Below are 17,357 nucleotides of genomic sequence, written 5' to 3' on the forward strand. Positions count from 1 at the left end.
TGCCTGGAAGTCTTAATCTTGCATTGTGTTTGGAGTGGTCATGATTGTAGCATTCAGATGTGGTTACAGATGATTTGCATACTTAACTTCTTTTATTAAACTTTAGTAATCTGCATGTTGGAATATGTCACAGTGGGGGTGTGCTGAGATTATACAGCTACTTCATTATTTGATTGTGTCAGTAGACCTACTCGCCTGACTTTCTGCCAGAGCTGTGAACTGCCAAGCTCCCAGAGACCCAGGTGAGTAGTGTTGCCATATAAATGGTGGTGGTGTGGTGATGACAGTTATTTATGTGTGTGCTCATTGGAAGCCAGTGGAAGACACACCTGCAAGACTGATACATAACATGCCATTAAATTATCTGCAAGTCTGATGGGGGCGTGTTGGATTTTCTGCAATCTAGTGATCGTGTCCTGTAGTAGGGAACTTTACACCGAGTGACAGTGGAAGAGCTGACGCTGATTTATGTGTAAACTGGAGTTTTCTTTCTTGAATCATGCTTGAAAGATCAGAGCATAAGGACAGCACCACGTCAAGGATTAGTACACAAATTCTATCATACTATCTAGGGACTCGGGCTCTGATGTAAACTTAAAAACAAGACAAGCTCTAAGCGACAGCTGTTCTCATGCTTCTATTTTAAGAAATTCATTCTCTGACATTCAGATTAAGAGACACCCGCACAGGGGATATGCCTGGATGAAACCGATCGCACCTGTGTTGAAAGAATCGGCGTAACCAGTCATGTGTCAGTGTTGGCCAGGTGGTTTTCAGGCAACCGGTCATGTTAATTAATTTATTAATGTTGGTCAGTTTAGAACAGAGTTGGTATCATGGAGCGGATGTGTTTATGAATTTTCATTTTTAAGGGGAGCAGTACATTTAGGGGATGTTTCATCTAAAAGCTGCTGAGGATAGGTAGGAGAATGATCTAAAAGCTGCTGAAGATAGGTGGGAGTATGATCTAAAAGCTGCTGAAGATAGGTGGGAATATGTTCTAAAAGCTGCTGAGTATAGATGGGACTATGATCTAAAAGCAGATGAGCATAGGCGTGAGCAAGATCTTAAAGATGCTGACGATAGGTAGGAGTATGATATAAAACCTGCTGAGGATAGGTGGGAGTATGATCTAAAAGCTGCTGAGGATAGATGGGAGTATGATCTAAAAGCAGCTGAGCATAGGTTGAGTGAGATCTAAAAGATGCTGAGGGTAGATGGGAGTATGATCTAAAAGCTGCTGAGAATAGGTAGGTGGGAAAATGTTTTAAAAGCTGCTCAGGATAGATGGATGGGAGTTTGATCTAAACACTGCTGAGGATAGGTGGGAGTATGATCTAAAAATGCTGCTGAGGATAGGTGAGAGGATGATATAAAAGCTGCTGAGGATAGGTGAGAGGATGATATTAAACTGTTGAGGATAGGTGGGAGCATGATCTAAAAGCTGCTGAGAATAGGTGGGAGTATGATCTAAAAGCTGCTGAGGATAGATGGGGTATGATCTAAAAGCAGCTGAGCATAGGTTTGAGTAAGATCTAAAAGATGCTGAGGATAGATGGGAGTATGATCTAATAGCTACTGAGAATAGGTAGGTGAGAATATGTTTTAAAAGCTGCTGAGGATAGATGGATGGGAGTTTGATCTAAACACTGCTGAGGATAGGTGGGAGTATGATCTAAAAGCTGCTGAGGATAGGTGGGTGTATGATCTAAAAGCAGCTGAGCAAAGGTTTGAGTAAGATCTTAAAGATGCTGAGGATAGGTGGGAGTATGATCTAAAAGCTGCTGAGGATAGGTGGGAGTAAGATCTAAAAGTTGCTGTGCATACGTGGGAATAAGATCTAAAAAATGCTGAGGCTAGGTGGGAGTATGATCTAAAAGCTGCTGAGGATAGGTGGGAGTATGATCTAAAAGCTGCTGAGGCTAGGTGGGAGTATGATCTAAAAGCTGCTGAGGATAGGTGGGAGTAAGATCTAAATGCTGCTGTGCATATGTGGGAGTAAGATCTAAAAGATGCTGAGGATAGGTGAGAGGGTGATATAAAAGCTGCTGAGGACAGGTGGGAGGACGATCTAAAAGCTGCTGGGGATAGGTGAGAGGACAATATAAAAGCTGCTGGGGATATGTGAGAGGATGATATAAAAGTTGCTGAGGATAGGAGGGAGTAGTGACCTAAGTTATGCCCAGTGGGGCTGAGTGAACCGAAATCTCTCATCCCAACTTTTGGTGATGGCTTCTCTCGTTCTTACGTCTGATTCAAACGTATTTATTTCCATTTCTCACAGCAGAGCAGGACTGGTTCTAGTGAAGCGTGAATGGCGAGTCACACTCGGAGGAAGGGCTTAGTGAGAAGAGGCTTTTACGAGGGAGAATTCCTTTGCCTCCCATGTCTCAACATGGAGCTCTTGAAGAACATGAGCTGTAAGGGAGAGAATGAGCCCCCCAATACAGGACATCTGTATGGGGGAGCATGAGCTGCGCAGAAAGTATGAGCTGTGTCAAGTATGAGCAGAGTGGGAGACCTTGAGCTGTGCAGGGAGTTTGAGCCTTGTAAAATATGAGCAGAGTGGGTGAGCATGAGCTGTGCAGAGAGTAGGAGCTGTGTCAAACAGGAGCAGAGTGGGAGAGAATGAGCTGTGCAGAGAGTATGAGCTGTGTCAAACAGGAGCAGAGTGGGAGAGAATGAGCTGTGCAGAGAGTATGAGCTGTGTCAAATATGAGAAGAGTGGATGAGCATGAGCTGTGCAGGGAGTTTGAGCTGTGTCAAATATGAGCAGAATTGGAGAGCATGAGCTTTGCATAGAGTATGAGCTGTGTCAAATATGAAAAGAGTGAAAGAGCATGAGCCATGCAGGGAATATGAGCTGTGTCCAATATGAGCAGAGTGGGAGAGCATGAGCTGTGCAGGGAGTTTGAGCTGTGTCAAATATGAGCAGAATTGGAGAGCATGAGCTTTGCAGAGAGTATGAGCTGTGTCAAATATGAAAAGAGTGAAAGAGCATGAGCCATGCAGGGAATATGAGCTGTGTCCAATATGAGCAGAGAGGGAGAGCATGTGCTGTGCAGAGAGTATGAGCTGTGTCAAATACGAGCAGAGTGGGAGAGCATGAGCTGTGCAGGGGATATGAGCTGTGTGGAATATGAGCAGAGTGAGAGAGCATGAGCCGTGCAAAGAGTATGAGCTGTGTAAAATATGAGAAGAGCGGGACAGCATGAGCTGTGCGGGGAGAATGAGCTGTATCATATATGCGCAGAGCGGCTAAGCATGAGCTGTGCAGGGGATATGAGCTGTGTGGAATATGAGCAGAATGGGAGAGCATGAGCTGTGCAGAGAGTATGAGCTGTGTAAAATATGAGAAGAGCGGGACAGCATGAGCTGTGATGGGAGAATGAGCTGTATCATATATGCGCAGAGCGGCTAAGCATGAGCTGTGCAGGGGATATGAGCTGTGTGGAATATGAGCAGAGTGGGAGAGCATGAGCCGTGCAGAGAGTATGAGCTGTGTAAAATATTAGCAGAGCGGGACAGCATGAGCTGTGCGGGGAGCTTGAGCTGCATCATATATGCGCATAGCGGCGAAGCATGAGCTGTGCAGGGGATATGAGCTGTATGGAATATGAGCAGAATGGGAGAGCATGAGCTGTGCAGAGAGTATGAGCTGTGTCAAATATGAGTAGAGTTGGAGAGCATGAGTTGTGCATGGAGTATGAGCTGTGTCAAATATGAGCAGCATACGAGGCCATGAGCCGTGCAGAGAATATGAGCTGTGTAAAAATGAGCAGAGAGGGAGAGCATGAGCTGTGCAGGGAGTATGAGATGTATCAAATATTAGGAGAGCGGGAAAGCATGAGCTGTGCAGGGAGTTTGAACTGTGTCAAATATGAGCAGAGTGGGAGAGCATGAGCTGTGCAGGGGGTATGAGCTGTGTCAAACATGAGCAGAGTGGGAGAGCATGAGCTGTGCAGAGAGTATGAGCTGTATCAAATATGAGAAGAGCGGGAGACCATGAGCCGTGTAGGGAGTATAAACTGTATCACATATGAGCAGAGCGAGAGAGCATGAGCTGTGCAGAGAGTATGAGCTGTGTCAATTATGAGCAGAGTGGGAGAGCCTGAGCCATGCAGGGAGTTTGAGCTGTGTCAAATATGGGCAGAATTGGAGAGCATGAGCTGTGCAGAGAGTATGAGCTGTGTCAAACAGGAGCAGAGTGGGAGAGAATGAGCTTTGCAGAGAGTATGAGCTGTGTCAAATATGAAAAGAGTGAAAGAGCATGAGCCATGCAGGGAGTATGAGCTGTGTCCAATATGAGCAGAGAGGGGGAGCATGCGCTGTGCAGAGAGTGTGAGCTGTGTCAAATAGGAGCAGAGTGGGAGAGCATGAGCTGTGCAGGGGATATGAGCTGGGTGGAATATGAGCAGAGTGGGAGAGCATGAGCCGTGCAGAGAGTATGAGCTGTGTAAAATATTAGCTGAGCGGGACAGCATGAGCTGTGCTGGGAGCTTGAGCTGCATCATATATGCGCAGAGCGGCGAAGCATGAGCTGTGCAGGGGATATGAGCTGTATGGAATATGAGCAGAATGGGAGAGCATGAGCTGTGCAGAGAGTATGAGCTGTGTCAAATATGAGTAGAGTGGGAGAGCATGAGTTGTGCATGGAGTATGAGCTGTGTCAAATATGAGCAGCATAGGAGAACATGAGCCGTGCAGAGAGTATGAGCTGTGTAAAAAATGAGCAGAGACTGAGAGCATGAGCTGTGCAGGGAGTATGAGCTGTGTCAAATATGAGCAGAGCGGGAAAGCATGAACTGTGCAGGGAGTTTGAACTGTGTCAAATATGAGCAGAGTGGGAGAGCATGAGCTGTGCAGGGGGTATGAGCTGTATCAAATATGAGCAGAGCTGGAGACCATGAGCCGTGCATGGAGTATGAGCTGTGTCAAATATGAGCAGAGCGGGAGACCATGAGCCGTGCAGGGAGTATGAGCTGTGTCAAACATGAGCAGAGTGGGAGAGCATGAGCTGTGCAGAGAGTATGAGCTGTGTCAAATATGAGCAGAGCGGGAGTCCATGAGCCGTGCAGGGAGTATGAGCTGTGTCAAATATGAGCAGAGTAAGAGAGCACGGGCCGTGCAGAGAGTAAGAGCTGTGTCAAATATGAGCAGAGCGGGAGTCCATGAGCCGTGCAGGGAGTATGAGCTGTGTCAAATATGAGCAGAGTAAGAGAGCATGGGCCGTGCAGAGAGTAAGAGCTATGTCAAATATGAGCAGAGTGGGAGAGTATGAGCTCTGCAGAGAGTATGAGCTGTGTCAAATATGAGCAGAGTGGGAGAGCATGAGCTGCCCAGGATCTGCCTGTGAGAGAATGAATTGTCTGGGAGAGCATGAGCTGGTTAGGAGCTGTCTGGGAGAGAATGAGCTGTCAAAGAACATGAGTTCTGTGGGAGAGAATGATTTGTCTGGGAGAGCATGAGCTATCTGGGAGAGCATGGGATGCATAGGAGCTGTCTGTGAAAGAATGAGCTCTCTGGGAGAGCATGAGCTCTGTGGGAGTCTTGGAGAGAATGAGCTGTCTGTGAGAGCATGAACTGCCTAGGAGCTGTGTGTGAGAGAACGAGCTGTCTGTGAGAGCATGAGCTGCCTAGGAGCTGTGTGTGAGAGAACGAGCTGTCTGTGAGAGCATGAGCTGCCTAGGAGTTGTGTGTGAGAGAACGAGCTGTCTGGGAGAGCATGAGCTGCCAGGAACCTGTATAGGAGAGAATGAGCTCTGTGGGAGTCTTGGAGAGAATGAGCTGTCTGTGAGAGCATGAGCTGCCTAGGAGCTGTGTGTGAGAGAATGAGCTGTCTGTGAGAGCATGAGCTGCCTAGGAACTCTGTGGGAGAGCATGAGCTGCCTAGGAGTTGTGTGTGAGAGAACGAGCTGTCTGGGAGAGCATGAGCTGCCTAGGAGCTGTGTGTGAGAGAATGAGCTGTCTGTGAGAGCATGAGCTGCCTAGGAGTTGTATGTGAGAGAACGAGCTGTCTGGGAGAGCATGAGCTGCCTGGGAGCTGTGTGTGAGAGAACGAGCTGTCTGGGAGAGCATGAGCTATGAGAAAGCACGCACTGTGAGAGAGCACGAAACATGTGCCAGGGAGAGTCAACACAGACTATGGTTCACGTTAAGACCAAGTCAAGGTCACTCTAAAGTGACCTTCGACATCACTTCAGATCATGATGCGATTCTCAGCTTTTAATGTGAACAATAATAACACACAGGGTTTGCACCTTCTACCTGTGTGTTAACGTTTGGTGTAAACTCATTCCAGGGGCTGCCGAGGGTGAGCACAGAGAATAACTGAGGGGTGGACGTGTCGTCTGTGTCCTCGTGCACGGCAGCGCTCAGGTGTGGGGGTGCCTGCTTCAGACTGCACCGGATGACGTAACACACACCCACTAAGGTACACGGCCTGAGGGGTCAGCCTCAGACCTATCACAAAGGCCATTAATGCAAACACCTGGGCCACCTCACCTGGAGCTCCGGCCTCGCGACCAGCAGGGACACCGTCTTACAGTCCTCGCTCGTCAGCAGCGCCACGGCCTCCTCTCGGTTCTGCACTTCGACGCCATTGATCTGAAAGTACAAGTGTGTGTGGTAAGGATGTGTGAGAGGGGGGTTCAATGTATGCTCTTTTCGTCCCACTCACAGGGCGCCCGTGCACCATATTACAGGCGTCCCATAGGATGGCCCTATCAGACCCTATACATCCAACCAGACCCCTCGGCTTTGACACTATCATGGGTCCTGCCCAGGCAATGTTTACAGGTTCAGCCTGTGGGTCTAACCCTCTGACAGCACCCGGCTCTGGTGGACTCTGGAGGTCTCCAACTCACGCGGCTGGTACCACAAATCGAAGACCTGGTCCCGGCAGTTCTGGGGAACAGTGTGTCCTATGCGTCACTTCTTGGAAGGAGACTGTCCCACGTGTCCACCTGGAGAGCCCTCCCTTCTGTCAGGGCACTAGGGACCCCCTCTTTCCTACACCTCCATTACTACTGCCTCCCTTCCAGCTAATATCCACCACCTCCACCTGGAGAACACCCCCCTTTTGTCGCGCGCTAGAGACCCCCTGTTTCCTTCACTTCCATAACTCCTGCCTCCCTGGCACCTCTGCCGATCTCCTAGCTAGCCCCTGAAGGGGGGGGGGGGGGGGGCGCTCGGTCTCTACGCCCCTCTGTAGGCTTCAGGGAGCTGGACGTGTGGGGATGGGCCTCGTGATTGTCTCACGTGAGCCTCGTGATTGTCTCACGTGTCCACCGAGAGAGCCCCCCCTTCTGTCACGCGCTAGAGAGCCCCTCTTTCCTTCACTTCCATAACTGCTGCCTCCCTTGTACCTCTACTGGCCTCGCTAGTCCATGCATCAGGGGGCGGGGGCGCACAGGCTCTACGCCCCTCTGTAGGCTTCAGGAAGCTGGACGTGTGGCGTTCTGATACTGTGCTAGGTAAGTGCTCTTTTCAGAACTTCCTCCAGGGCGCCCCTGCCCCACAACAGAGACGTGAGTACCCTCGTGTCTACCGTGCCCCCTCCCGAGGGGTTGGAAAGCGCTATGTTAACGCCAACCCAATCCGCCTTCTCAAGTCGCCTCCAAACTCTGTTGTCCTACGCCAGGGGTGCCCAACATGAGTCCACAAGGGCCCCATCGAAGACTGATTCAGAGATACCTGTACGAGATCAGTGCACGTCGAATCATTCCACAGGGAGTGACCCTAGCCACGTGGGCCAATGCTGGACACCACCTGAGGCATGCAGCTGTCACCTATAGCCCCTCCCACTGCCAGTCCCCACCCCCTTCTGGAGAAAAAGCGAGAATAAAAGGGATTTGCCACCATCCAATGTCCTTTTCTGCGGCTCTCGCTCTGCACGTTAACGGTAAAACCCTCATGTGCCCACCTATAACACTCAGGGCATTAACAACTTTCTGCTTTCCGAATTGTTTTGTTTCAACGTCCTGGTTGTGTCCTCAACCTAGTGCACCCCAAAACTCATGCCTGCTCTGACAATGTTTTCTGCAGCAACACCCTGAAAGCAGAGACAATGGGCCGGCCTGCTTCTCAGAAAATAACTTTTACAATTTCATTTTTCTCAAGTAAAAAACACAATTACATATCCGCATAAAAAGAGCAGCAGGAAATGCAGGGGACAACTTTTTTCTTCCTTTTCTGCACTGGGAATTCCTATAGAAATCGGACCAAGCCCCATCAACATGCTATGGGGAGTTCCCTTTGTCCTCTGAAACTTAATATATATATATTCTTACCAACCCATAGGAATTGTGTGGAAATCCCGCCGTTTCCAGGACAGGAAGTGCATAAAAGCAGTTTATCATTGCAACGGTCGTGCTCCCCTCATAAATGCTATTGGAACGTGAAAGACACCCTCATACGTGCGACCAAACTTGTGAATTATGTTTTAAGACCTGACCCACAAGTGAATCTACTCTGAAAGGGTTAAAACAGCGCTCTTACCTGTATGATGCGGTCACCTTCCCGGATGCGCCCGTCCTTGGCAGCGATGCTGTTCGGATCAATCTAGGAGAAGAAAAAAACATATTTACCGTCCATGCTTAGTGCTGCTGGAAGCTGACACTGTGGGAGCTAGAACTAGGCCTGGGCGGTAAATTCCGTTCCGTTCGCAGAATTTGCGGAATTTGGGTAATTTCGCATTCCGCGTAGAAAGCGGGATTGCCAAAAATTCCGCGGCTTTGCGGAATTGTTTGCTTGTTCGCGCTTTCAAAATGCATGTTCGCAAGATATTTCTCTCCGAGCACGCAAACAGTGTTCGCGAACAGGAAAAAAGCATCGCGAACGGGCAGAACAAGCAATTCCGCGTGTTCGTGGAACTTTTGCGTGCTTGCGGAGATTTTTTACCGTTTTGCGGAGCTTTGCGTAGCGGGACTACGCAAATTCCGCCCACCAACTAGCTACAACCTCAAATATGCAGAAATAGCGTTCTAGGGATAATCTCCCACAAAATTTATTTGTGGGATTTTTCACCTGTTAAACGATGCTAATATTGTGAAATTATCAATATTGTAATAAAAATATTATGAACCTGCTTTCTAGTAACTTCTCGCACAGGGACGGGTGACGTGAAAAACGTGCTTTCTGAATCTGCTGAGAAGTGACGGTACTCTCACATTAAAAGTATTGTACCCCTGCTGATAAGTGCTGGCACTCTCTCTTTAAAATGATTGCACCTGTGTAGAAAAGTGCTCAGGGTTCCCCTATAGAATAGTGTACTCCTGCTGATAAGTGCTGGCACTCTCTCTTTAAAATGATTGCACCTGTGTAGAAAAGTGCTCAGGGTTCCCCTATAGAATAGTGTACCCCTGCTGATAAGTGCTGGCACTCTCTCTTTAAAATGATTGCACCTGTGTAGAAAAGTGCTCAGGGTTCCCCTATAGAATAGTGTACCCCTGCTGATAAGTGCTGGCGCTCTCTCTTTAAAATGATTGCACCTGTGTAGAAAAGTGCTCAGGGTTCCCCTATAGAATAGTGTACTCCTGCTGATAAGTGCTGGCACTCTCTCTTTAAAATGATTGCACCTGTGTAGAAAAGTGCTCAGGGTTCCCTATAGAATAGTGTACCCCTGCTGATAAGTGCTGGCACTCTCTCTTTAAAATGATTGCACCTGTGTAGAAAAGTGCTCAGGGTTCCCCTATAGAATAGTGTACTCCTGCTGATAAGTGCTGGCACTCTCTCTTTAAAATGATTGTACCTGTGTAGAGAAAAGTGCTCAGGGTTCCCCTATAGAATAGTGTACCCCTGCTGATAAGTGCTGGCGCCCTCTCTTTAAAATGATTGCACCTGTGTAGAAAAGTGCTCAGGGTTCCCCTATAGAATAGTGTACTCCTGCTGATAAGTGCTGGCACTCTCTCTTTAAAATGATTGCACCTGTGTAGAAAAGTGCTCAGGGTTCCCCTATAGAATAGTGTACCCCTGCTGATAAGTGCTGGCGCTCTCTCTTTAAAATGATTGCACCTGTGTAGAAAAGTGGCCAGGGTTCCCCTATAGAATAGTGTACCACTGCTGATAAGTGCTGGCGCTCTCTCTTTAAAATGATTGCACCTGTGTAGAAAAGTGCTCAGGGTTCCCCTATAGAATAGTGTACTCCTGCTGATAAGTGCTGGCACTCTCTCTTTAAAATGATTGCACCCGTGTAGAAAAGTGCTCAGGGCTCCCCTATAGAATCGTGTACCCCTGCTGATAAGCGCTGGCACTCTCTCTTTAAAATGATTGCACCTGTGTAGAAAAGTGCTCAGGGTTCCCCTATAGAATAGTGTACTCCTGCTGATAAGTGCTGGCACTCTCTCTTTAAAATGATTGCACCTGTGTAAAAAAGTGCTCAGGGTTCCCCTATATAATTGCTTACCCCTGCTGATAAGCGCTGGCATTCTCTCTTTAAAATGATTGCACCCGTGTAGAAAAGTGCTCAGGGTTCCCCTATAGAATCGTGTACTCCTGCTGATAAGTGCTGGCACTCTCTCTTTAAAATGATTGCAGCTTTGTAGAAAAGTGCTCAGGGTTCCCCTATAGAATCGTGTACCCCTGCTGATAAGTGCTGGCACTCTCTCTTTAAAATGATTGCACCTGTGTAAAAAAGTGCTCAGGGTTCCCCTATAGAATCGTGTACCCCTGCTGATAAGTGCTGGCACGCTCCATTTAAAAGTATTATGTCTCTGATAACATGTGCCAATATTCTACCAGTAACAGCACCGTGCCTCCGCTGATACCAGCTGGTCCTCCCACTTCCAAACTAAAGAAGTGTGGGCCCCCATCACCCCAGAGTACCTATTTGCTTCTGAGAAGTGCTGGTACCCTCGCTACTGAGTTCCAGTGAGTACCCGCTCATTTAAAGCACTGTTCCTGTAGTAATAATGTGTGGAGAAGCCGTGGGGTACCTCGCTGATGTATATGCCCGTGTCGTCCTCGTCGTCCGTCCGGTAGCACACCGTCAGGCCCAGTTTTTCCTGGCTGTTCAGTCGGTACAGGTCCACTTGCTGGAAATAGAAAAGGGACAGTGATTAATGCACTGGACACGTGCACCTTGTACGCTGTGCGCTGGATGTTATGTTATGTTACTAGAACTTGTAGAGCACATACATACACCAAGCGGTTTCTTGGCGCTGAGGCCCAACACGGCGTCGGATACTATCGATAGGTTTACTTAAAGAGCCAGGAATCTACGACAATCACTGGGAGCAGGTTAATCTACACATCTAAAAGTAATATATGTACCAGAGATCAATGTGCAGCGCATTGGTGACCCCAAAACCAATATCAAGACATTTGAAAGGGAGGCTTGGATTGTTCACAGAAAAGAGAAATTACCAAGAGTTCACACCGAGTCTGACGACAAATATTACCTCTCTCGTAAGCAAGCATTGGCAAAGCCAATAGGCCTGGCTTTGGTTGCCAGCCTACTGACTTTGCTAATGTTTGTTTTGCTTTGTCAAGGTTTTGTAAAACTTTATTGTTGGGGAAGCTGACAAACTTTTATACATTGAATAAGAAGAAAAACATAAGCAAAAAGCACAAATATGTATGTTCTCCAAAAGTAGACTGGCATGGTGGACCCTGGCACTGAAGGGAACTACTTTGCGAGCGGATGCGTTCCTTGTGAAAGGGCTGAACGCCATCGCTCATGCTGAAGTTAGCCAATGGGCTGTAGTGAACAGGAAGAATAGTGAATGATGCAACAACAGACCAATGGGTGAAGGGGGCTGGCAGGAGGCACCTGTGAATAGCGACCTTGTATCTATAATTTTAGTAAACTGAAAAGAGTCTGGATTGTTGCAGGAATCTATAGGCGCCCCGTGCACTGGACCAACGCTGCACACCATGTACATACACAGTACTGTAGACTTGAGTTTAAAGTGAATTTAACACAGAGTCGTCACAACCTTTGGCATCCTGACAAGTCGAGCTCACCTTCACATATAAACATTTACACATCAGCGCATCATGGCACTTCAAAGTGACGTGAGAGGTCAGAGGGCAAAGCGCGCCCCCGGCACATTCCTCATTAAAGTCCATTTTAGCCCAAAGTGCAGCTCGTCTGTCAAACAAGCGATTATCGCAGAAGCGTCTGTGTTTGTGAACTGCGGGGACAGGATCTGAACCCCGCGCGAGACAGAGGCGGATATCAGGGGAAATGACCGCTTTTAGGGGCTGCATGTTATAAGCACCACGAATACTTATCTAAACTGTGACGGGCGCACACCCGCCAGGACCGGCTCCGAGCTGTTGCCACGGCTCACTAGCCTAGAGGGCAGCTGGGAAGTTTCTGCAGAGGCCAGCACCATAGACAGGCTGGAAGGGTCGGGGCAGCGTCTGCCTGACGTGGACCCGACACATGGAGACTGCGTCGCCGCTCAGGGGTGACGTGTGCTCAGGCAGCGGTGCCGGGGTGATCTGTGCTCAGGCAGCGGTGCCGGGGTGATCTGTGCTCATGCAGCGGTGCCGGGGTGATCTGTGCTCAGGCAGAGGTGCCGGTGTGATCTGTGCTCAGGCAGCGGTGCCAGGGGTGATCTGTGCTCAGGCAGCGGTGCCAGGGGTGATGTGTGCCCAGGACGTAGTATCGTGGAGATGTGTGCTCAGGCATTGGTACCAGGGGTGACGTGTGCTCAGGCAGCGTTAGCAGGGGTGATCTGTGCTCAGGCCGCAGTATCGGGGTGATGAGTGCTCATGCATCGGTGCCAGGGGTGACGTGTGCTCAGGCAGCGGTGCCAGGGGTGACGTGTGCTCAGGCAGCGGTGCCAGGGGTGACGTGTGCTCAGGCAGCAGTGCCAGGGGTGATCTGTTCTCAGGCCGCAGTATCGGGGTGATGAGTCAAGCTCAGGCGTCAGTGCAATGGGTGACTTGTGCTCCACTAGTGGCAGGACCACCCTGGCGATCCAGACCTCATGTTGGAACAGACTTCACGATGAAACAGACTTTCAGAGGAAACAGTTCTCCGGATGAACCATGTCCCTTGATGCAACAGCGGATGTGATAGAACAACCACCCTTTGAAAGGAGCGGTAGGATGCCCCAGCCATCTTAAAATAACAACCCTCCTGAGGGACCAGACACCGTGATAAAACATGTCCCTACCGGAGCAACTCGCCAGTACACAAACATCTTCTACACCAATCAACTAGATGCTTCCACAAACGTCAGTTTAGTGCCTGCGTCAACCAATACATGGGTCCTTAAGAAGGCGCTATGTCTACGAAGAGCAGCGTGACACATGTGACTGCTCATCGGAGGGCGGCTGCAGAATAGGATGTGAGAAACAGAAAAACTACAGAAACAAGCATTGGCATAGCCAATAGGTCTCGCCTTTGGGACCTTATAATTATTTAGTTATGCAGCACAATATCCTTACTGCAACAACATCAACTTTTGCATGGCTAAACACTTATAAGGTCCAAAGGCGAGACCTATTGGCTATGCCAGTGCTTATTTATTAAGGTAAACCCCATTAAAGGATGGGCGTCATGCAAGTAGACACGGTGAAGCTTGGGTGGCCTTCTTGGACTTTTCTTTTTTTTTAATTTAAAGTAATGGATTGTGCACTTTATGTGCGCGTTTCATGCAAGTGACCGGGCAGCAGTGTAGGGGGTGCTGTTGGTCATGCACCAACGTAATAAAACCAAGCATTGGATTAAAGCAAAAAATATATTTTGTAATCAAAAACGAAACATTGCCGCAGTAGTCCATGGCATTGAAGGGGACGGCACCGTGTGCATGGCCAGAAAGCTTCACTCATAGTGAAGTGAACCCATGGCTGAAGCAGGGTGACCCGTAGCTGACATCAAGCGGTAATACCGCCTTACTCTCCGAGAGGCCCTAATTTTTTATTTTATTACACACAGAAAAACAATCCATGCGTTTCGTCCTTGCGGTCTTGGTCGTGTTCACTGAGAGTCCTTTTGGTCTTTCTTTAAAGTATCGCCACCTGTTGTGTTCACATTTTCTCCTTTGGGTTTCTGGGTGATGTAATCTTCCTCTCTATGTGTTGTAAAGTGCTTTGTTGAACATAATGTAACTGCAGCGCAAATATAATCGGTTGTCTTTCACCAATTCATTTAAAAAAAAAAAAAAATAAAGATATAAATATATTCCGGAACATTTCCCGATCCGCAGTGTCCTTTGATTAGAAGCATCTCATGCACATTTTCCAGTTAATTGAGAACCACAGTCCTTGAAGCATTCTACAGGAAATACGCTTTCAGTAGTTTAGTCAACAACCGGCAGACCGATCAAGTTGCGAGAAAAGTACCAGCACTGGAGGAAAGCAGTAGAATTATTTAAGAGAGAAACAGAATAGGTTGCCTTTGCCCAGTCATTGTGCTGCATCTTGGAGGAGTCATAGAGGCAGACGTACACACCGACAAAGGGTGGTGCTCAGGTGGAGAGTGCTGACGGTATTTTATGGCGGAAGCACAACTCATCCTTTAATGAACGGGTAGAAAAAATGGGCCTGTTGCTAAAAAAAAACAAGCATTGGCCGCGCGACGCGGGAAGCTTGTAAGTAATATTAAAAAAAACACGCCAGTGATGCGCGCGCGCAGCAGCACGAAGAAAGTGAAAGTGATCGTGCTGGGAGGCAGATGGCGGCTGCGCATGTGCACGCTCGCATGAACGCAAGCGCTAGGCCACCAAAAACCTCTGGCAGCACTTTGAAAACCCCGATACTAAATGTCTCGCAGAGCAGCGCATGCGCTGGCTCAGCGAGACCTAAAAGTGAAGAGTTTGCTCCGCATCTACAGAGGCATTTTCTTGGTGGAAACAAAGCTGAACATGTTTTTGTCTCTTGTCTCCCATCTCCCAGGAGCATCAGGGTCGATTCTCCAACCCTGTAAGTTCAAGAGGGAGATGCAAGTAATGCACTACACTCACTCAGGGATCACACAGGGTACGTTGAACACAGGCCCAATAAAATACTGCTTTCTCCATGCCCATCCAATCCTGCACTCTTTGGAATCATCAGAAGTAGCAGGGTTTGTTATAATCCCAGGGTTTGTGATAATCATTGTAATTAAATAGCTGCCGCTCTCTAGAGCGAACACTCGTCTCACTTGGGAGTGACTCCTCTCTTCATACAGTCCAAGCACCATTCATTCAGTCCTGGGCCTTCCTTAGTCCAACTGGATCAACTGAAGGAAGGACGTGGCCTTCCTTAGTCCAACTGGATCAACTGAAGGAAGGACGTGGCCTTCCTTAGTCCAGCTGGATCAACTGAAGGAAGGACGTGGCCTTCCTTAGTCCAACTGGATCAACTGAAGGAAGGACGTGGCATTCCTTAGTCCAACTGGATCAACTGAAGCAAGGACGCGGCCTTCCTTAGTCCAACTGGATCAACTGAAGGAAGGACGTGGCCTTCCTTAGTCCAACTGGATCAGCTGAAGGAAGGACGTGGCCTTCCTTAGTCCAACTGGATCAACTGAAGCAAGGACACGGCCTTCCTTAGTCCAACTGGATCTACTGAAGCAAGGATCACCTGAAGCAAGGACGCAGCCTTCCTTAGTCAAACTGGATCTACTGAAGCAAGGATCAACTAAAGCAAGGATGCGGCCTTCCTTAGTCCAACTGGATCAACTGAAGGAAGGACTTGGCCTTCCTTAGTCCAACTGGATCAACTGAAGGAAGGACGTGGCCTTCCTTAGTCCAACTGGATCAACTGAAGCAAGGACGCGGCCTTTCTTAGTCCAACTGGATCTACTGAAGCAAGGATCAACTGAAGCAAGGACGCGGCCTTCCTTAGTCAAACTGGATCAACTGAAGCAAGGACGTAGCCTTCCTTAGTCCAACTGGATCTACTGAAGCAAGGATGCGGCCTTCCTTAGTCAAATTGGATCAACTGAAGCAAGGACGTGGCCTTCCTTAGTCAAACTGGATTTACTGAAGCAAGGACGCGGCCTTCCTTAGTCAAACTGGATCTACTGAAGCAAGGACGCGGCCTTCCTTAGTCCAACTGGATCAACTGAAGCAAGGACGCTGCCTTCCTTAGTCCAACTGGATTAACTGAAGCAAGGACGCGGCCTTCCTTAGTCAAACTGGATCTACTGAAGCAAGGACGCGGCCTTCCTTAATCCAACTGAATCAACTTAAGCAAGGACGCGGCCTTTCTTAGTCCAACTGGATCAACTGAAGCAAGGACGCGGCCTTCCTTAGTCCAACTGGATCAACTGAAGCAAGGTCACGGCCTTCCTTAGTCAAATTGGATCTACTGAAGCAAGGATCAACTGAAGCAAGGACGCGGCCTTCCTTAATCCAACTGGATCAACTGAAGCAAGGACGCGGCCTTCCTTCGTCCAACTGGATCAACTTAAGCAAGGACGCGGCCTTCCCTAGTCCAACTGGATCAACTGAAGGAAGGACGCGGCCTTCCTTAGTCCAACTGGATCAACTGAAGCAAGGACGCGGCCTTCCTTAGTCACACTGGATCTCCTGAAGCAAGGATCAACTGAAGCAAGGACGGGGCCTTTCTTAGTCCAACTGGATCAACTGAAGCAATGTCGCGGCCTTCCTTAGTCCAACTGGATCTACTGAAGCAAGGACACGGCCTTCCTTAATCCAACTGGATCAACTGAAGCAAGGACGCGGCCTTCCTTCATCCAACTGGATCAACTTAAGCAAGGACGCGGCCTTCCTTTGTCCAACTGGATCAACTTAAGCAAGGACGCGGCCTTCCTTAGTCCAACTGGATCAACTGAAGGAAGGATGCAGCTCTTAGAACGGTGAACAACTAAATAAAAACTAGCGGTGCACGGAACTCGCTGAATATTACTCCGTGGAATTCTATGGAGTTACATAAAAACTCTGCAAGACTCGTCAGAATTCTGCCAACGTGCGGAAATAGGCACATCGCAATGGAGTTTATTGCTGGAAGTGCGTTTAGCACTGAAATATCAGCGCCAATGGCACCACGCGGTGCAACAGAGGGCACAGCTACTCGAGTTAATTTTGCTGCAGCTCAAGTAGACTGGATGTCCTCCTAGAGACCGGAAATCACACTAGGGGACAGCAAAGCACACTTGTATATGCCAACGTACCATTCTGGAGCCTCAGGCGAGAAAATATACCACCATTTGATGATGGGTGGAGTTTAGCCGGAACGCTGCATTACAAGAGTCACATCTGCCAATTCCGAGGGTGGGATGGAATATTCCGCCCACCCCTAATAACAAGCATTGGCATAGCCAATAGGTCTCGCCTTTGGGACCTTATAAGTGTTTAGCCATGCAACAGTTGCATAACTAAACACTTATAAGGTCCCAAAGACGAGACCTATTGGCTATGCCAATGCTTGTTTTAACTGCTGCAATCTATTGAAGC

The 17,357-nt window shown here is 48.5% G+C and overlaps 1 protein-coding gene across 3 annotated transcripts in view; it reads right to left on the reverse strand.

Moving 5' to 3' along the window:
- Window positions 1–17,357, reverse strand: part of PDZRN3 (PDZ domain containing ring finger 3) — a 592,520-nt gene that overhangs the window by 3,018 nt on the left and 572,145 nt on the right. For all 3 annotated transcript variants that reach the window (XM_085624239.1, XM_085624238.1, XM_085624240.1), the window contains 3 exons: window positions 10,935–11,033; window positions 8,500–8,562; window positions 6,505–6,606 (listed from right to left, as the gene is read on the reverse strand). In XM_085624239.1, coding sequence (XP_085480365.1) covers window positions 6,505–6,606; window positions 8,500–8,562; window positions 10,935–11,033 — 264 coding nt within the window. The remainder of the gene's footprint in view (window positions 1–6,504; window positions 6,607–8,499; window positions 8,563–10,934; window positions 11,034–17,357) is intronic.

The sequence above is a fragment of the Triturus cristatus genome, chromosome 9, assembly GCF_964204655.1.
Source record: "Triturus cristatus chromosome 9, aTriCri1.1, whole genome shotgun sequence".
In the NCBI taxonomy this organism is placed as follows: domain Eukaryota; kingdom Metazoa; phylum Chordata; class Amphibia; order Caudata; family Salamandridae; genus Triturus; species Triturus cristatus.